This window comes from Toxorhynchites rutilus, chromosome 2 (assembly GCF_029784135.1).
Source record: "Toxorhynchites rutilus septentrionalis strain SRP chromosome 2, ASM2978413v1, whole genome shotgun sequence".
In the NCBI taxonomy this organism is placed as follows: Eukaryota; Metazoa; Arthropoda; class Insecta; order Diptera; family Culicidae; genus Toxorhynchites; species Toxorhynchites rutilus.
The window spans coordinates 192,420,006-192,441,492 of record NC_073745.1 but is presented as its reverse complement, the minus strand read 5'-3'; the positions used below and the strand labels follow the sequence as shown (position 1 = coordinate 192,441,492).

At 36.6% G+C, this 21,487-nt stretch overlaps 2 protein-coding genes across 2 annotated transcripts; one reads left to right on the top strand and one right to left on the bottom strand.

Annotated features, from left to right (window-relative positions):
• Positions 1 to 3,679: 3,679 nt before the first annotated feature.
• On the bottom strand, positions 3,680 to 5,124 carry LOC129769676 (uncharacterized). The gene is made up of 2 exons (XM_055772084.1): positions 4,600 to 5,124; positions 3,680 to 4,276 (listed from the first exon to the last, which is right to left on the bottom strand). The coding sequence occupies exons 1-2, from the start codon at positions 4,966 to 4,968 to the stop codon at positions 3,848 to 3,850; spliced, it is 798 nt and encodes a 265-aa protein (XP_055628059.1). The 5' UTR covers positions 4,969 to 5,124; the 3' UTR covers positions 3,680 to 3,847.
• A 13,802-nt stretch (positions 5,125 to 18,926) lies between these two features.
• Positions 18,927 to 21,211, top strand: LOC129769386 (Y-box factor homolog). Its single transcript, XM_055771626.1, has one exon. The coding sequence runs from the start codon at positions 19,203 to 19,205 to the stop codon at positions 20,253 to 20,255; it is 1,053 nt and encodes a 350-aa protein (XP_055627601.1). The 5' UTR covers positions 18,927 to 19,202; the 3' UTR covers positions 20,256 to 21,211.
• Positions 21,212 to 21,487: the final 276 nt, after the last annotated feature.

The following is a 21,487-nucleotide window of genomic DNA, read 5'->3' as shown; positions in this document are numbered from 1 at the left end:
ACGGTTTTCCCAACACAGACTTTTAAATCAATGTACAGGTCGGACTCGATTATATATAGTCGACCATTTTTTTTTCAACAATTATTTTCAAATCCTATACATAATCGAATCTCAAGAAAACAATTTTTTCATTAATGTATGAATGTCAAACTTCAATAGCAAAATAGCTTTTTTGTGATTCGATTATGTATTGCATTCGAAAATTAACGTTGAAAGTGAAATTGTGATAATATACAATCGAGTCCGACCTGTATCTGGGGTATCCGCTTTGCAAATACATGCAAATGGAGGGGGATTTTTGTTCCTATCGAAGTGTGTTCTCTAACACAGGCATTAAGACCTAGGTGCCTAGAGAAATTGGCATTGCAAATACATGCAAGTTGGGGGAATTTTCGTTCCCATCGAAATGTGTTCCAGCCATCAAAACCAAGGTGCCTTACATTACGTGGCGTTTGTTCAAATTCTTTACTTACACAGCGAATATGTTGAACTCAATTGAATTCGAAAATTGTCTCAGTCAATCAATAATTTAATCAATTTGTTTAACGAACAAATGATTACTAAGCCAACGGTAGTCCCACGTCAACCTTACGGTTATGTCATAGATATAACCCACTCATTTTTTTAATTTTGATGGCTAGTCATGCATTGACAATCTCACGCAAATGTAAATATCGTTTCCTAGAAATCGACGAAATTAAAATACTTTGGAAAAATGATGTTACACGCAATTCTGTTTGAAAAATTATACAGACATTATTATCCTTAGACTAACTGTTCTCGAAATAAAACAAAATGTATAGAAAATTGTATTTGATGAAAAACCATTTACGCATATCATGACATCTCAACCATTATGGAATCGTTTATTTTGTAGCATACGCCGTAACTATAAAAGTTCGATCAAAGGAAATTCACAGTTTACGTGAGATATTTTGATAATACAGATTTCTCTGAAGAAGTAGATAAAATATGTGAACTTTTGACTGGGCAGCTCAATCCATTTATTGATAAATACGGAGAGTTTTGAAATTCTCGAACATGTATTATTTAATTTAATTTTGAATGTATAGGCGATTGTATTTAAAAAAAGGCGGGTGGGTAATGTCGAGGATATAACCGGAGTGACGTAGGACTATACAAAGTGGACATCTTTTGTTAAATATATATTTTAAATATATTGTTTTATTTTCTTCTCCTACGTGAATACCTACCTATCTACCTGAAAAATGGATTAGTTTACTGTTTACTCTTTATGAATATGTTGATGGTTCTGAAAAGAACCTTTGGTGTTGTGTTTTTGTTATCACTCAATATTTCCATCTTGTTCGGTTAAACCTTCCTGTTTAGCTATTGCGTTTGCCACTCGCCACAGCTTTCACAGTTGGAAAATTTCAATCCAGCTTGTGACATGTTGTTCAATAAATTACATTTAATGCGACGTGCCGGAGAAACACTTTGCCATTCACTGAAACTAATTGTTGCCTTGATGAGCGCCGAACCGAAGCTGCTCTGTTCTTGATGCGGGTTTTCTGATTGTCGTGAGCAGCTTTGCAAGCCAACTCGAGCACTCCGGCGGCCGAAACTCTATAATCGCTGTTAGGTATACTGGTGCTCCGGCACCAATCCGTTCGGCCTAGTTACCCTTGCGGAGCAATCAGTGAATGCGACCAACAGGGAACTGGAGACCTGCACGGCTCGAGTGAGACTTTGCCTTTCCCTTAACTTGTCCTCCTTTGTTACGTCCACGATGCCGATGCCGTACAACTACACGGGTTTACGGTTTGAAAGAAAATAAGATATTTTTTTGGGGTCCGCGTGTTTTATACTCTAGCGGTACACACTCACAGGATAGAGACAAATCGACAGACTTAGACAGAGGGGCGAGTCCAACGAGACGAACGAATGAGCGTTAAAAGGGAGCGATGGCAAAAAAAATATATTCATTACGATTTGTTCGCTCGTTGGATTCACATGCAGGCTAAAAAGGGTCCTTTTCAGGATCACAAAATTATCTTCAATCTAAAGAGTTTATTGTTTTGTTATCACTCGATATCCCCATCTTGTTCGGCTAAACCTTCCTGTTTAGCGATTTTTTGCCACTCGCCACAGCTTTCACAGTTGGAAAATTTCTTCCCATCCAGCTTTGTGACATGTTGTACAGTAAATTACATTCAATGCGACGTGCCGAAGCTCCACTCAGTGTCACATTGGAGGCGATTTTAACCTGCAATTGAACATTTGCGATGACAGTGGTACAGTGTCGACTTTCAATGTGGGGTCATAATTTGGATCTCTATGTTTACAAAAATGTCCAACTAAATATGTCGCATTACATGTCCGTCCAATTAGCTAAATGTCGAACTAATTGTAAATTACTGTACTTTCAATCTGGAAAAAATTTAAGGAAAGTCCCTAACTATCAATAAGCTCAGAACAACTGCCAAATTCACATACTCATCAGATTCTGGCAAACAAATTATGAAAAAATCAATTTGTGTTTTATTCTTATTTTGGATAATGTTTTAGAAAGCATTGAACTGTATTTTTTAAACTCTTTTTTGGAAGGTTTAATGGCCCTGAAAAGCGCCTTGTTTTATGGTATGGTTCCAATTTAGAAAACTTAGTACTCGTGGTTTTGAAAAAAACCATTTCGAACGCCCTCAATGCCGCCTTGTTCTGGATTTGCCACCAAAGCAGTTTGTATAAAGAACAAACTTTTTTCTTCTGCTACCTGATGCCGTTTTGCGATTGCGTTTGCCACTCGCCACTCGCTGCAACTGCCTGTTGTCTTGATGTCCACCGAACCGAATGTGTTCTGTTCCGAATGCGGGTTTTCTTATCGTCGCGAGCAGCTTTGCCAGCTAACTCGATCACTTCGGCGGCCAAAACTATATAACGCCGGCTAGGTGGACTGGTGCACTGGTACTAACGCGCTCGGCCTAGCTACCCTTGCGGGGAACTCCAGATCAACACGGTTCGAGCGGGGTTTTGCCTTTCCCTTCACTTTTCCTCCTTTACCATGTCCAGACATGGTTGCTTGAGTTGGTTTGTTGATGTGTTGTGATGCGAACCGATGTGGTGTACGGTTTGAATGAGAATGATCGTTACGGAAGGAAGGAAGGTATTGTATTATAGAGACTTTAAACTTTTGCAGTTCATTCGTCTCTAGCCTTGAGAAAGGCCCTTTGAAAACTCTACTCTACTTTACTCCAGCGCTACCACCTCTGCCCTCTTGCCTTGAGAAAGGCACTCGATCCCTCGCCGTCCAGCCCGTCCAGCAACGATGTTGTCCAGTCGGTGTCCACACAAAGAATGATCGTTACGGCAGCGGAGCGGGGATTTTTAAGCTGACTGGCTGGCTCGAGAATTACGCATGTGTGAGACTGCGACCAATGTTTCGTTCATTTTTTTTCTTTTTCCCTTCCAACCGTGCTTCATTCTATTTCGCTGCTGCTCTGGTTGCCCGTTTTGGTCGGTACGATTGGAGGAGCATAAAATGGACCAATCAAAAATGGGCACATAGTGCATTCTGACAATGCTTGATATTTCACAATTATTCAATTATTTATCTCAAGAAAAGTGAAATGTTATTCGTTATGATAGATGCGTAGATATATTTCCTATCAATTGATGCAAAAACCTTTGCGATCTATTGAGAAATGCTCGAGTTATAAGCGTTCCAAATCTTGCATTTTTTCCTACTTGTTCTGTGCCTAGATTTCCATTTCACCCCCTATATCTTCCGGTTAGACGTAGTCCTACGTCAAAAAAACTTCCTGTCCACGTGGACTCAGTCTATACTCCCTCCCCCCTCTCAGTGGACAAACTAACATGAAATACAAACTCATTTAATTTTACATTGATTCACGGTAGACGATGATGGTACAGATAACGAATTTATATTCCTCAATCGGAAATCCACAAGTACCTCATGGATTTTAAGGTGTGCCAGTACCCGCTCATGTACTGGCAGCGAACGTAACTGGATAGCAATATGCTTTCCCATTATATCACACTCGTCGTCGGCGTTGCATCCTTCATGGGTAGATGTGCTCAACTTGTTATTCGAGTTACTTGGATCGCGGGCAGCTCCAATGACCTCCAACTTTCTTTTTCTGCCTCGCCCGCTCGCGCGCTTGTGTTGACGTGGAGGACTCTCGCTCTTTGGATGACAATTACTTGGGAATGGCTTAATCGGTTCAGTCAGAATCTCATCACAAGACACAAAATTTATTTCAGGTTCAGGATCAGAGGTCATTTCGGTTGTTTCTTCCTGGAAAAAAATATTTTTTCTTAACAAAAAAACTAGGAAACAATCATTAGAAGACAACCATTGCACCCTCAGACGGTCATTTTTTCAAATAAATTAGTGGGGCCTATTATTTTTAAACCACTACATTTACATTCTACATACTACATTCATATTATTTTTATACCACTACATTGAATCAAATTTCTAATTATGAAATCGTTTAAATCTGATCGAATGAAAGTGCTCGAATTTTATGTATTGCGAATTGCATATTTTTAAACGTTTCTAAACATTTAATATGAGAAATGATGAAATGATTAAAATAAGATACAATATTTACTTACAATAATACCATGATCACCAAAATAATCACTCTCTGTTCCAGTTTCTTCCACCTCAGCAATTCGCATAACGTAAGCCATGTCGTTAAACCATGTCAGGGATGGCTTGTATACAGTTCCTGTACCGCTTTTCTTGCTTTTCTGTATTTTTTTCACTTCCAAACTGTAACAGGATCTCAATGTTTTGATTTTTCTCGACACATCTCTGGTTCCGAAATTCGGAAGATTCATTTGCTCAGCTATAGTTTGCAGCGAAAGAAGCCTGCGTTCGCGATCGCGATATTCCGAAAGGAGTGTGTTCCACAGATTTTCATGCTCGCGATATAGTTTGACGAATTTTTCAGTCTTTTCCCAACTCCAGCGTGAAGACATGGTCCAAAATAATACAATGTTACTCCACTACACAGTATGTTCAAAAACACGTTCTAGTGTCCGTTGGCGCTTTGGTGCAAAACTGGAGTACAATGTGCCAGTAAATAATAAATTTCGTATTTGCTGGAGAAGCCAGCTGTCCGCATTCCACTGGCTTGTAACTAGAATCAAATGTTTACAAGTCGCTAATGGCTGTCATTCAGCTGGTAGATTCCTTCAGGGATGCCAGATGATTTTTTTATAATAAACGATTTGAAAAATATTAAATATGCTTCCCGATTTTATTGAAAACTAGCTGACTCGGCAAACGTTGTTATGCCATATAATTTATTCCTAGAGAATATTTTGATTAGAGATGGGCGAGCGCTCACTAGCCGCTCTTTTGAGCCGGTACGTCAGAAAGAGCGTACGATCCACGGTTCTTTAAAAATGAGCCGCGGCTCTTATATGTACGGCTCTTGAATGAACCACGGTTCAAAAAAGACCCACGGTTTTTTTATGAGCCGTGGCTCTTTTTGAACCGCGGTTCATTTAAGAGCCGTTCCTTTGAGAACCACGGTTAAAAAAAACGGCGGTTCATAGAAGAACCGTGTTTCTTTTAAGAGCCGGCTTATTGATAAAGAATCGTGAATCGTACGCTCGTTCAGACGAACCGCGACTTGCGGCACTGCGGAAGAAATATATGTTTCCCATGCTGCTTTTTAAGCGGTTTCATTTAACTGTTTGTATGTTTGTAAACTTTATCGGATTACATATTTTCTCGAAATCCCATAAATATAGGTATCTAATGAAAGGACTTGACTAGTAAGAAACAGTTATTTATGTAAAATGGAAATCCAAGATGGCGGACGTTACAAAATGGCAGACAACTAATTTCGTCAAAACCCCATTAATATGGGTATCAAATGAAAGGGCTTGACTAGTGGATCACAGTTATTTATGAAAAATGTAAATTCGTTTATCCGTATATCCGTAAAATGTTTGGGATATAAAACGGGGAGAAAACTGTGTCGTTATCGAATACAGGTCGGACGCAATTTCACTTTCATCGTTAATTTTCAAATCCAATACATAATCGAATCACTAAAAAGCTATTTGTCTATTAATGTTTGACATTCATACATCAATGAAAAATTTGTTTTCTTGAGATTCGATTATGTATAGGATTTGAAAATAATTGTTGAAAAAAAAAAAGGTCGACTATATATAATCGAGTCCGACCTGTACTGCTATATTCTCCCAACTGATAATTCGACATGATTAACATTATATGGATCAAGTGAAATCAGTTCTAGTGATCTAGCAATCTACAAACCTTGAGTCAGACGAATTAGTATCCTAACAAATACTGCTAGATCCTCGCTTCAAGCAGCAGGGTTTTGAGGCTAACAGAAAGTACAACTATGCACACCAGTCGTTGATAAGGATGCTAAAAATGACATCCATAGAAAACACACCTACGAAACTACCACAAATCGTTGGTGATGAAGCGCTGTCATCTGTATGGGAGGAGTTTGATGCATTGGTTGGCAATTTTCGATCCTAACATGATCCAAAAGCTGTTGCAACATCCATTGTAGGTAAACATTTAGCGGAACCACATTTGTTGAGACGAAGCGATCCTTCGTTTTGGTGGAATGAAAGGAAATCTATCTCTCCGCGGCTCTATCATATTTTTGACGTAGGATTACGTCTTTCGGGAACATATTGGGGTACAAATCGAAAATTGAAAATCGAGCACATCGTGAAAATTGTCCAACTTCAAACACTTATTGCTCAGTCATTTCATGATGGATTGATGATATTTTTGCGTCAATCGATTTCGGCACTCCATAACAATTTTTTATATTGAAGAAAATAATATATGTCATTAAACTAACTATCAAACAATTCAAAAATCTCAACCCATATCCTAACGGAAATACCCTGATTGGTCGAAATTGACGACACATGCGGCAGGTCCCTAACAGAGACATAAAAACCGAGCTGCCTGGGGGAAATTGGCATTGCAAATACATGAAAGTCGGAGGCATTTTTATATTTCAAGTAAGGTGAGTGATACGATTCATTCTAGCAAATTAAATTAGAATTTGGAACTTTAATGTTGGTTACCTCGTGAAATTTAATATCAATGACCGATCGTATATTGTGAAAAATTTAGCACAAGTGTAAGCGAAAAATTATATATGGTAGCAGTTGTGTTAAAATTGACTTCACATATGTCACGATCTATTTCAATTTTCATAAATAAATACCAAGCGCTCGAGAACGGGTCGTTTGGTTTAAGCTGTCTGTTTTGTTGTGTTCATTTTCACTCAAGAAAAGTTTTTACGGCGAGAAAAATTGGAAAAGTGAAGAAACATTAGAAAAAGTGATTTTCCATATACTCTACATATAGTATTAGTTGTTGTTAGTCCAAATAAAATTCGCATTGGATGAATAAACACTTAGAAAGTAAAAAATTATAAAAGAAAACTACCTTTTCCATTTCAGATATGTTAAAGTAACATGTTTTTACTGATGAGAAAAATTGATAATTGTGTTCGGTATTGGTAATTATCTTATATTACATTTGTGAGTTTTTTTTTCTTTATTTCATCCATACATAACACAGGAGGCATCTCGTCTAGGATCACAGAGGGCGATTTTAATCATATCTCGTTCCACTTCGGTATCTTTTATCTGATACGCACTATTCAACAACTGTTTACCATCCTTCTGTCATCATCACTCGGTAAACACTGGTGGAGTGAACAAACAATACCCAACAACTAGACAAAACGGCCCATTTCAGAGCGACCAAATCATTATCAAAGAGTTGGACGATGTAATTCTTCAAACATATCCAAAATCAACAGATAGCCTAACGGAATCCTACGTCAAATATGCGGTCGTGTCTCGGACACAACCCTCTTGTGACTTTTTTGAAAATATTATGTATTCTGGCAACTTCAGTACCATGTGAGCGAGTTTTCCGAAAGCAAGACAAGTTTGCAGTGAAAGATGTAGTAGACTTTCATCAGATAACGTTGAAAAAACAATGTTTATAAATAAAAAAAAGAAGATCATTGTGATGGAAATATATTAGAGAAAACCTTCAGAAACGTAATATTTTTACTTTTCTCTGCACTGATTATTGTTTTAAAAATTATTTTTGACGTCTTCCATTCTTTACATATCCGAATAAACCAGTTCTTGAAAAGAGCTGTCGAGCCGCTCAAATGAGCCGGCTCTTTTCATTGAGCGCACGATTCTGAGCCGCTCACTGAAATGAACCGTTTTGCCCATCTCTAATTTTGGTTGATAAAAATAACGAATATATTTCAAGATAATTTGTATGTTATCGTTCAGATCTGGCAAATCGATCTAAATGAAGATTTTCATTCCAAAACATACATTGCGTAACGCTTTATTTGGAATTTTCCCCTTTTTATTTTACCCCTTTGCGGTCGTTTGTCTGCTCTCAGCCACCACAGCAAGAAACTAAATACTAAATACTTTATTCTACGATGTAAAAGTTTACATATTTCTATACGAGTTTCAATGCTAAGAGAACTTTTTTACGAATGTATACGAAGTTTCTATGAACAATAGGTAACGGTACTCGGTAAAAACAAAATAATATAAGCGTGGAAAGAGAAGAGGGTCTCTTTCAAGGGAAATAAATTCCGGCCGCAAAGGGTTAAATGGAGGGCTCAAAAGGAAAGTGGGTGTAAATGACTTGATCGATTTCTCTTCATCAACTTTTTCTTTAGTTAATTATTCAACTGCAAAAACGTTCCAATTTAAGGTTTGCTATAGATTCCGACAGATGCGGTTCTGATCTATCTTCCATATTGTCAAATACAGCTGGGAATATGTCAAGTACAGCTGGGATCTAAGTTCTGACCAAAAGAGAGAGAGCCGATGTAGATAAATCGATGATGTCAATTACACCCCTTTCATTTTGAGCCCCTAATATATCCTTACTCTATATATGAAGGGCTCAGAAGGAAAGGGTGTAAGTAACTTGGTCGATTTCTCTTCATCAACTTTTTCTTTGGTTAATAGTTCAAAAACGCTCCAATTTGGTTTTGCTATAGTATCCGATAGATCCGATCCGATGATATCCGATTATCAAATACAGCTGGGAATGTGTTTGCAGCTAAGTTGTGACCAAAAGTGAAGTCGATGGAGAGAAAACGAGGATGTCTCCTACACCCCTTGCATTTTGAGCCCCTCATATAAGATATGCATAGTTATTTTTTAGAATGTTCCTATTTATCTCAAATATCTTCCAAAGCATTCTATCATTCTGATTTGGGTGAAGACAAATTCACAAAATATATGCACGACGCAGATCTGATCAGCCGTTCTCCTGTGATGATGTGTTATACGTACGTGGGAAAACTCTCTTTTATATATAAAGATTGTAGAACACAAAAAAAAATTGAAATTCGTTCAACTACATAACGCGTGAAAGAGGTCAAGGTTTCGTTCAAGTACTTGATTTTCTAACTTTTTGTAGTATGTGCACATTGTCCTAATTGTGTAAATAGAAATGATACTAAAGAATACAAATTACACCGTGTTTATTTCCGAGATTTTCGATTTCTATTTGTTATTTTTTGGAATATTTATGTGTAAAAATCTTCGAATATCTACAAAATGCAGTGCATTCATGTATTAAATGTGAGTAAAATGTTTTCTGAACAAAATTTATCGTTACATCTGGCAACTCTGTACAACCCCACTGACTGGCACAGTGTAAAAGAGGCATAACACTAAGCACTTAACACACTGCCATTGTATCTATACTAAGGTAGTGTAGTACGTAAAATATGAGTGAATTGCAAACGAAAAAAAATGTGTCGTCACTAATTCCGTTGAGTATGAGGATTGAACAGGAAAACCAAATAAAACTTGAAAATATTCCAATTTCATTCCATTTGCATTTCTACATGAAACTGTTTCAAAAGTTAAATAAAAAATATGGATAAGAAGTGTTTTCTGACGTAGAATGTGTATGAGGATGGTTATACACTGTTTGACCGAAGCCAAATATTTGACTTTTTTTGACTCCTCGGTATGTCGAATTAAAGGTAACTTACTGTATCCTAAATTTGGAGAATTTTTCCACCTGTACCATTGCCAAATCTGAACTTTTCGCTCATGTATTTGATACTACCTAGCAAACATTAAACCGTATGAATATTCATAACAATATACGCATATAAAGCCGTATATAACGATTTGACATTTCTTTCCGACAATTCTACCACTTCATCAATCGATGACATGGAAAATCGTGTTTTTGCATTCTATACGATTTTAGATATTTATATCCATATTTTGATTGATATTTTATGCGATTGTGGTTTGATACGGATTTATATGTGACTTATCGTGTGCAAAGCTATACGATTTAATGTTTGCTGGGTAACGAAGGGTTCCCATTACACAAATATCCGTGGTTAGGTGGTTCATGACACACATATCATACCGGGGGTTGTTGGTTCGATTCCTGTTCTAGCCGGGCGATTTTTCGTCAAATAAGTTTCTGCCGACTTGCAGTGGTACACGCAAATTTGTCTCCCTAAATATAATATAATCATTTCTATCCAAAATCGGCATCTCCATCAATATCGACTATCAATATGATTTATGCTCCATATACGCTCTATCCCAGCAAACACTAAATCGCATAACAAGCGTATATATAACATCATATGCCCTAAAATTTCGTTGGCATATAATGCGCCTAACTGGCATATGCATGCAAAAGTGGAGGCCATATACATACATGGTAAATGCTTACCGAATTTGTTTGGATAAATATGCAACTTTGACCGGATATAATAGCGATTATGTTGAAATTGAATTGCGATCAAATATGAATATATTCATGAATTGTCAAAGCACCAAATACGACTTTTGCCATACTCGTATACGTTTTATTACAGACATAGAAAAAAAACAAATGGCGCAAAATATTTTCGTGATATATTTATTATAGCCTCACGAATCGCCATTTTAATATATGAGTATTTATGTTTGTATAAATAATAATTGTTTGATTGACTTGTGTTGGGAGTAGAATATGAATGTTTAAAATGGCACAGATTGATGTTTGGTGAAAACTGCTCCAGACGACTCCGGTCGTCTGGATTATCATCCACCTCTCGCGCGGCTATCTGAAATTTAATTCAACAGCGGTTAAAACTTTCGAGTGCATCAGCATTTCATTGACATTTCAATGTGATGTAATATGTTCTTTATTAGGATTTAATATGATTTACTGTTTCATGATTTTCTTCAGCATGCAACACGATGTACTAGAGTACTGAATCAATTTAAATTATACGCTTATACGACACACAAACTGCATCAGCGTAATATACGCATATGATGCGGATTAAATATATTTTACGACAATGTACATCATAAAATTGATGTTTATTATACCGAATTGCGACTTAATTTGATAATGGTATATAAAATCGAGTTTTTACATTTTATACGATTTCAAATATACACGATACATACTTTGATTGATAATATATGCGATTATGATTTATTCGGATTTCTTGTAAGACTTGGCACGTGCAAAATTATATGATTTGATGTTTGCTGGGTAGGCATTTAAGAATATACAGGGATGGCCAAACGGTAGTCCGCGGTCTACCGGTCGCCGGCGTAGGTATTCCTAGGCGCTCGCCAGCTAGTCTGGGATACTGTCACCTCCAAGCGCAATGTACTAAATATGCACCTTTTGTCGTAATCTTTATATAAGGTGTTTATGCTATCCCCAATAAAACATAATAGTTGTAAGAGTAGATATTTTTCATTCAGATTGTTAGTTATTTCATATTAACGCATCCAGATGCTCGATCCTAACTAATAATAAACTTTACTTACACTAGGAACAATTTAGACTGTTTTCTCCAGGCATATCATTTGTTAAACCAATTGAAAATGCTAAAAACATCCAGCATAAAGTTTCGAAAATCAATAAAAACTAAATTTTTGAAGAAAACTTCGTGATAAATGAGAAATTATAAATTTCTAAAATTAAATATTGGGCCTTATGTAATTCTAGTTGAACAGAATTTTGCTTGTTAGCTCTATTTTGCTGTATATAGATACAGTCGGCATAATTTTTCGAGCTGTTTGGTTTGCTTGTTGCATTCCTGATGTTTTGCTTTAACCCTATACTCACGTATAAGGTCTAACAGACCGAGAATCAATGAGGTGGTTGAATTAAATAACTATTAAAACTGAATGAAGATAAAGAAGAATATTTTCTGGAGTTTTTTCATTCAATTATATCTTTTTCTTTGAATAAATACCAAAAATGCCTAAAAATGCACAATAGCAATATAACAGAGACGCGCACCGTTTGTGAGTACGATTTTTCGCGCGAGTACAGGAGGGTTAAGAAACATTTCGGTAACGTTTCAAAATATGCAATTCGCCGACGCTCGAGAAAGAACTCGATGATGGCCAATATTTCCGATAGATAGTTCTTATACTTCTAGTTAATTGAGGAATATAATAATCATCTTGGGTATATTTTTATGGAAAACAATTGCTTTGGATATTCATAAATGACAATTAAAAAAAACAACAATTTTGATTGATGAACTTTGCCGGAAATAAAGTATTACTTATCAATTATTTAGTAACCGGTAATTATTTCTATTTTATAGAATAATTTATCATTAAATATTTATTTGTATGACCTATGATTTTCCTATTCAATTAGAAAAAAGTGATTCGCCTCTAATTGGACATCTAGCTAATTGAACAGACCGATAATGCTGCATGAATAATTGGATATTTAGATATGATTATTGGACGTTTTTATAAACATCCTTTGTGCAAGTTTCTACAACACGATACATTTTTAGGAGTGTTTTCAACCATTTTCCAACCATTTTACTAGATTATGTATTTTGTACACTTTTCTAGTGGATATTTGTTAGATTTTCGATGATTTTCCTGTTTAGACGTATTTTTTACATTGTATTGTGTTTGTTCATATGTTCAATTACAAGTCACAATCGCCTCTAATGCGACACTGAGGTGTGCCCCGGTATGCCCAAGTAGAGGTAAATCACTGTTTCTTTTTTTTTTAAATTTTAATCAATACAAATAATGCCTAAAAATAGCAATAGCAAAAAAATACCAAAATTACAGAGACATGCACAGTTTGTGACTCTGCGCGCAACTATACGAGTTATGATTTTGCGCGCGAGTACAGGAGGGTTAAAACTTGTCTAGTACTTCATTCATATTCTAATGACTTTTTGTAACAGTCAACGTTGGTAGACCGCAGCCTAACATTAGAATAATTAGTAGTCGAATTTATATGAATACAATCTTTATGTAACTCTCTATCGCATGAACTAATAAAAATTCAAAGTTTTTTAATTTTACTATTTTCAAAAAATCGGGAAACGTAAAATAAAGTTTTAAACACCATTTGACGAATTTCAAGCCAACTCAACTGGTCATTGGCAGCACGCCAACTCAACTGGCGTGCTGCTAATGCAGTGAAACTGCATTGCAGTGAAACGTTTTGGGTGTGAAGATATTGGTCATTTAAGCAACTTTGCATAATTGAAATATTCCAAAAATAATTATACTACTTTTTAAAAAGGGCCAAAATTTTATTTTATTTTTGACGTAGAACTACGTCTTTCATTAAGGGTGTCAAATCAGAAAACAGGTCACGTTTTTATGAAATAAAGTTAACGTTAATAACTATTTTTGCCGTGAACGGATTTTGCTGATTTATATACTAAACGAATCGGAAATTCCGTAAGATTTGTTTAATATGCTATACATTAGAATCCTCTGATTTGTAAATGGTTAAAATTCATGAAAACTTTAAGCGTTTCCATTTTCCCATACATTTGTTCTATCCATTTGTTTGCTTTCCCGAACAGAGCTGTCAATAACGAGCAACTTATCGACGACCAACGGAGGGGAAATCGTAGGTTTTAAAGTCTCCGTGAATAAAGCAAAAGTAGAAGAATGAAGGGGAATACTTACCTAGAGTATAAACAGTGGATCTCGCTGAGGCAAACTTTCATTCGGCATCGGACTGTTGAGCAATCCAGTTCACTTTGCTTTCGCTGCGCTTCGATCTAAGATTGGACCCCACCAGTGGTATTCAACTTGGATATCGTCGTTTGGTTTTTCTGTTCGTTTCTCGCGTTATTCGAATCGTGTGTTTTTCTTTCCGAGTCATAAATTGAAGGCTTCGCGTAGTGTGTGATGAGCAAGAAAAAGAGGAAGGCATTCTCAAGCTCTGCAAAAAACGAACGCATTGACAGGGGCAATAAAATTTCGAGACAAGCGTAATTTAATGATGCACGCGCTGTTGGTGCAGTGAAAAGCGCTCGCACTGAACCGAGCCTTCGCGAGTGTGACACCGCATCGAACAACAGCGTAGTAGGCGATTTCGGCTCGTCGATCGAAAATGTAAACGCCGTTACCCAGGCAGCAACCAAAATCAAGCTCCCCCCGCTGGTGGTGAAGGTGGTCGCTCTTGACAGACTCATCATCGAATTTGCATCGATGGGTGTTATAGCAGAGTACAAGCTGTGTGGCCTAATTCAGTCTTTTCCAAGCAGTTAACATTGTTTGTATTCCGTCATCAGAAGGGCTTCGTTGGTGCCCTTGAGAATACATCAATGCATTAAACTGACGTTATGGCGAAGCAGGCGTGTTAAGGTTGTGCGCCAAAAAAATATTTGGGGAATACCAAGCATCTTGAATGTCTTACTGGAATGTTATAATTGGGTTCGAGTGCCAGTCGCAAAACTGCCTTCAACTAGGATTGCATTTGCGCTAATATTGATCATAATGAAACATTGCTACTGTATTCGAGGTTGTTATTAATAAAATTCATAAATTAATAAAAGTTATTTCGCTTGTTTAGTCACCAAGAAAGTAAATGTCATTCTGGAATTTTGTATGTGATAAGGTTTCGCTTACCAGTAGCAAAACTTCCTCCACTAAGTGTGACAGCTGCGCTTCTCTCGAGCATGAGAAAGTAATGCAACTTTTTTCAAGGCCAGTTTCTTTTGAGAATAGCGCAAAATGATGAGAAGTGTTTATATTCCTAGTAGTTTCAAGCCACCAATGTAATGGTTTTGTATGCATGCTATGGTGAACGCTTGTTTGGCGCATTGTTTACGTTGTACGAACGATGCCTAGAGGTGTGATTCCACTGAGGCAATACTAAATAACATATAGCATGATATTTGATACTTGCAAGTGTTGTCATTGTTGTTGTTTCCATGCGGTGCCAAAGATATATTGATATAGTTATGAGATGTGGAATAATGGTGCTGGTGCAACATGTATATAATCGACTGTAGCCGAGTCTATGTCAATTGCGAAAAAGACCACCGGAATAGCATTCGAAGTAAATTTTCAATGCATTGACATGAAATAAATTGCGACATACGATCAGCTAGTGTATTGTTTTGCGAGGGCAAGAATGAATCATCAATCAATTATCGTCAACTGATTCTGCAATGAAAAAACCATTTCAGAGATTATTCTTCTAATTTCACAGCATTATAGAATAATATCCGAAGGCATAAACAAACGACTTATATAAAATAACAGCGTAGTTCTACGTCAACAACGCGGTCGTATCTTGGACACAACCTCCTATAATTTTTTTTCAAAAATTTATATCTTAAAAACTATAAGACTTACAATATTTTGGTCAAAGAAGAAACTATAGGAGATCGTTCAAATGTTCATAAAAAAATATTTAAAAATTTATTGTTTTTAATTTACACTAAAAATTTATTTTTCCAAAAACTAAAATTCAATTTTCTCAAAAACGTATTTTTTTTAAATTCTCAAAAAAAATTGTGTGAATAGCCCGTACAATTATTAACAAGTCGTCCATACATCAGAAGATGGGCACATTTACAGGAAAAAAGTTTTTCTCACAACAACTTTTCCATATTTTTTTTGAAAAAAAACAACGAATTCTAATTTTGTTTGAACTCACGATATCGATGTAGTGTGTTCGACAAAGTTTAAGATAATATTAAAATATGAACTTTTGTCGAAGACTTTAACTTTCTATCATTAATAATTTCTTGAATATATGGCATTTTTCCCTGAGGACTCCTGAAAAATATTTTTTTTCAAATTTTTTGATAGCTCCGCATATTTTTTATAATTGGGAGTGAATGTAACACCGTGCATGCACACTTCATCCAAGTAGCTGCTGACGACGATAATATTTCATGTGCAAGTATTGTGCACTATTCAACCTAGTGAAGATAGCTAGATACTGGTTCCTCACAGCTCTGTCGAAATGAATAAGTTTAATACGCTCTATTGTCGTGCTGGTATTTAGAATTCAAAGTGTAATAGAAACATGCTACGTTTCTTAACGCCGGAATTGATTAAAAATATATATTCTATGGGATATAATCACCATCTGGATGAAAATATTCGGATTTGTGAATCATGTCGTGCCGTTGTGGTTCACAATAGATGTGCGGCAACATCTGTTCGCACTGGATCCAGTGGACAAAAACAAATCGGATGATTTTGACGAGATGGTTATGCAATTGAAAGAAAAGTTTAAATCATCTGCTAACGACAGAAGCGAACAGATAAAAATATTATCAGTATTACCCAAATCTTGGCCTATAACCAAGATCGTAGGAGAGTTTGATGCACCGGAATACATGGTTAAACAAATGAAAAAAATAGTTTATGAGCAGGGAATTCTTTGTACCACCAAGACCAGAAGTGGCCATTGAATCAGCGAACTCGAAAAAGCCTTTGTAACAAATTTCTACGACAGTGATGATATAAGCAGACCTATGCCTGGAATGAATGACTACGTTTTTGAACTCAAAAATTGCCAAAAAGAAATAGTTCAAAAGCGTCTTTTGATGATGTCTCTTAAAGAGGCGTTTATGATTTTCGAAAAACGGAATCAAAATTTGAACATCGGTTTCACCTCGTTTACCATGCTAAGACCGAAACATTGTAGGCTACTCGATAGTACAGGAATTCATAATGTGTGTGTATGCACAATGCATGAAAATGTGAAATTAATGGCTAAAAGTTTAAGAATCGTATCCCAAGAAGAAATCACTAGTAAATTGCTTTGTAATACATCTGTAAGAACGATAGAATTTTTTTTTCGTGCTTGTAAGGAATGTGCATTAAAGGAAGAAGTAAAAGAGGAACTTGAAATGCTGTTAGAGGAAAACGAGATAGAACACATTGTTTTTCAACAATGGTATACTACTGATCGTTGTAATTTAGAAAACATTATGAAGCCGGTAGATGAGTTTGTTTCATATTTTGTTGATTTGTAAAGAACAGTCATCCTTTCTAAGAAACAAAAAAGAATCTTTAAAGCATGGTGAATTACTTGCAATTTGCGACTTTTCAGAAAACTATTCATATATAATCCAAAACGCTGCTCAGGGTTATCACTGGAATAATTCGCAAGCAACAATTCACCCGTTTGAAGTATACTACAAAAGTAGTACAAAATTAGAAAATATTAGTTTCATTATTATATCAGATGTACTAGCCCACGATTCAATAGCAGTTCAGTTGTTTATTTCAAGATTAATAGGATTTATGAAACAGTTTACTGATTTCACAAAAATTACATTTATGTCAGATGGAACAGCTGGTCATTATAAAATCAAAAAATATTTTTTTATGAAAATTTGAACAATTTCCTACAATTTCTTCTTTGATCCAAATTTTGTAATTCTTATAGTTTTTGAGATAGAAATTTTTGAGAAAAAAAATAAAAAAAAACTTTGACCCTTTTCAAAAAGTGGTCCAATTATTTTTGGAATATTTCAAGTATGCAAAGTTGCTTAAATGACCCATATCTTCACACCCAAAACGTTTCACTGCAATCTGATATGGTGCTGCCAACTCCTAAGACGAGTTGACGTGAAATCCGTCATTTTCTTTATTCAAACGGCCGCAATTTTGTCAGAAAGCTTGTTTTTGATTAGTCCGAGATTCCTGCGATAGCGGCATTTTTACTGATTCAGAATCTGTTTGATTTTTTTTGTTTCAGATAACCAGAAGGACTGGAATCGTGTACGGCGTGGCACAACTTTTTTATAACCCCCTCATTTCATCAGCGTGTAACTATTTTAATTATGAACATTTTTCAACCGTTTAATTTTTGTTTCATTATTAAAAGATAGATAAACAAAAAATGATATAATGGATAGTAAAATTATTCCTAGTTTTAAAAACGAAACTAACATGCGATCCATCATCACTGCTTTTTCAGTGGAAACAGTGTAACGAGTCATTGAAAATTGTCGAACGTACCAAATCGAACTACTTCGTATTACGTTCTTGGTTAACATTTCTATTTTTTAAATATTTTTTCAGAAATATGAGAGTTTTATAAGTGGCATATATTTTTACACTAATTTATTTTATTGTGTGCGTGCGATATGGAATACTGCATGGAAAATAGTGGTGAAAAACTTGATACACGGTGGTGGTTCACAAATATCGGAATTTTCATAAAATAATAGATATATTTCAAAAGCTACGTATGTGTCACAATACAAGATTGGAAAACAAATAGAAAATATGAAGGTTAAATATTAAAATATATAGAAAGTCAAATGGAATTATTTATTATTAAAAACACACAAAAGCACTATACAGAAGAGAAATTAGAAAAATATTTTTTCCTTATACGGAATACTTTTTATCTATGAATAATCAAGCATGTAACAACAAACAATCAAATCTTATTAATCTACCTACCTTCTATATATATTTTGTGTTGCTTGCACGCATGTCATGCAAAAGTTCTAAAGCCGGGTATGCACTGCGACATACGTTGTTATCTTTCATTTGTTCCCGAATGGCAGAATGAAGGATAGAGCGAAATAGCAACAGTGATTGGCACAGGGTAACAAAAAAGTATCTCTGTTCTATCGTGTGTTTCGACATGCGGTACCAGCAGCTGCCTTGGTGAAAAATTAAAAATGTGACTGTGCTTATTAATGAGAACCTAAAAATCCGTTTTTTCACCTATAATACGATCCATAATAGTATGACTATTACGTTAATTTTTACATCATAACGTTCAGAACACAACATCAAATAGTCATTTCGAAGTGCACCTACATCATTTGTGTTTTTCGCGAGTTAAAAAACGTCGAGCCGTCTGCCATAAACCCAACAGGAAGAGCTATACCAATATGGCTGACCAACAGGCAGTAAGTGCGCCAGAACAGCAGCAGCAGCAGCAGCAACCACAACAGGCGCCTCAGCAAACCCAACAACAGCAACAGCCGCAGCAGCAACCGGAACAGCAAATCCCAGCTAGTAACAAGTCAGCGGTTCCACAGCAACAGAAGGAAGTGATAGCCACTAAGGTTACCGGTGTAGTCAAATGGTTTAACGTGAAAAGTGGCTACGGTTTCATAAATCGAGGTGATACTCAAGAGGATGTATTCGTTCATCAATCGGCTATTGCTCGAAACAATCCGAAGAAAGCCGTCCGTTCCGTTGGCGATGGTGAGGTTGTTGAGTTCGATGTTGTCATTGGAGAGAAAGGCAATGAGGCAGCTAATGTGACTGGTCCGCAGGGCGAACCAGTGAAGGGTAGTCCATACGCTGCTGAAAAACGTCGCGGTTATCGTCAGTGGTGGCAGAAACGTGGCCAGCGTCGTCCAGGGCCGCCGAGATCCAAGGATGGTACCGTGGATGGTCAAAATATTGTCGAACAAAATGATGGCCAGCAACAGCAGCAGCAGCAGCACCAACAACCCCAGCATACGCAGCCGCAGCAAACAAAACAACTCCCAGATCAGCGTCGCTTCCGCCCACGTGGAAGAGGTGGATATTCTTACTATCGTGGACCTCCACCGCGAGGACCTCGTCGTGATGGACCCCCAATGAACGACAATGGTATGATGGATCCAAATCAGATTGATGACGGTCAGAATGGTATGCGCCAGGGTGGACGTGGAGGTCCAAGACGTTTCTTCCGTCGTAACTATCGCAGCGGTGGAAGAGGTATGTCCGGACCGGGAGGTCCTCCCAGACGGGGAGGATATCGTGGTGATTACCAGAATGACTATCAGCAAAATGGCCCGGAACAACCACGTCGTATGCCTCCGGGGCGTGGTGGTGGACGACCACGCTATCCACGCCGTGGGGCGCGGAACACTCAGAGACCGAGGAGCGATGTCGGAACCGGCGGTAACAACAACGCCGTCCAAAATACTATCACCGAAAGCTCTGCATAAACTTCGGTAAAAACGCGAAGCCAGATATTCAACGGCAGGATGGTAATTAGCAGCAGCAACATTTGTAACATCATATTAGCACACATTAACAACTAACAACGGTGAGCCAAACAACATTCTTGTGTTCACATTGTGTGAAAATGTCTCTTTGAAATGAGTCTTGAAGCGCGTAGAATATAGAGAGTTATAATATAACCATTCAATTGAAAACCAAATTGAATATTGGATCGTGTTATGAGCGGAAAATGTTTCAATTTTTATTCGAATAGGAAAGGCGAAGGATAATCCAATAACAGGGGAGAAACAGCAGCTCGTTTGAAAGAGTAGTGCAAGAAAGCAGCACTTCCGGGTTAGGTTGGATTTACTATTTTTTCTAGTTGATTCAGCGTTGATCGTCGGTAACAGCCTCTTGAAACCATCAATATCTCTATCCCCAACATAAATGGATGATCTTACATCAACAGAATACATACAAGACAAAATTGCACAGTCCTGTTGCGGAGGCCTTATGACACCGTTAGGCTACTCATATCATTGTAGCAGATATTGTTAGTTCGAGATACGCGGTCGCTAGTGGCGCAGATTCACAAGAATCATAGTGGTTCAACGACTCTTACCCTCAGTACTATATTCGTAATGTATTTTTATATCGTTTTCTAAAATCTGAAATACATGTTATTTGTTGTCTCGGATCGAGTAACTCGACAAATGTTCAAATTTAATGCTAATCCTGTTTCATCAAATAAAAAAAAACAAATCAAAACCACCAATATTCGGTTTGGTAATATTTTTTTGATTTGCTAATAACTACATCGTTGGTAATACCGAAATAATAAAGTTAAATACTAGAAGAGAAAAAAACAACAGCAATTAAATTTCTAATGAACAGCAAATGTAGATGAACAAGTGTTAACGTAAAGTAAGGTACATAATGTAGCAGGAAAAGGAAAAGAAAATACGAAGACAGCAGCATAATTCGTGAATTCAGGATCGTGAGTAAAAAGAATTCTTCGAGCTGTGTCTTCACTTTCTTTTGCTTGTCGCGCTATATCACTCGTGTTACTTTTTTTGTTTTGTGTTTGCTTTACCAGATAGTGACGGACAAGATATTTTTAGTATTTGGAACAGGCGCACCTACCGCTTCGCTTTTTTTTATTTTAAGAATACAAAACGGAAACGATCACATTATTGCGTACACATTTTACACACCTAGTAATACAGAGAAAAATTAA

Bases quoted from the DNA above. Each gene is read 5' to 3' on its own strand.
- LOC129769676 (XM_055772084.1), bottom strand. From the start codon at position 4,968: ATGTCTTCACGCTGGAGTTGGGAAAAGACTGAAAAATTCGTCAAACTA. The intron at 4,277-4,599 runs GTAAGTAAATAT...ATTTTTTTCCAG, and splicing joins TTGGTGATCATGGTATTATT to GAAGAAACAACCGAAATGAC.
- LOC129769386 (XM_055771626.1), top strand. From the start codon at position 19,203: ATGGCTGACCAACAGGCAGTAAGTGCGCCAGAACAGCAGCAGCAGCAG.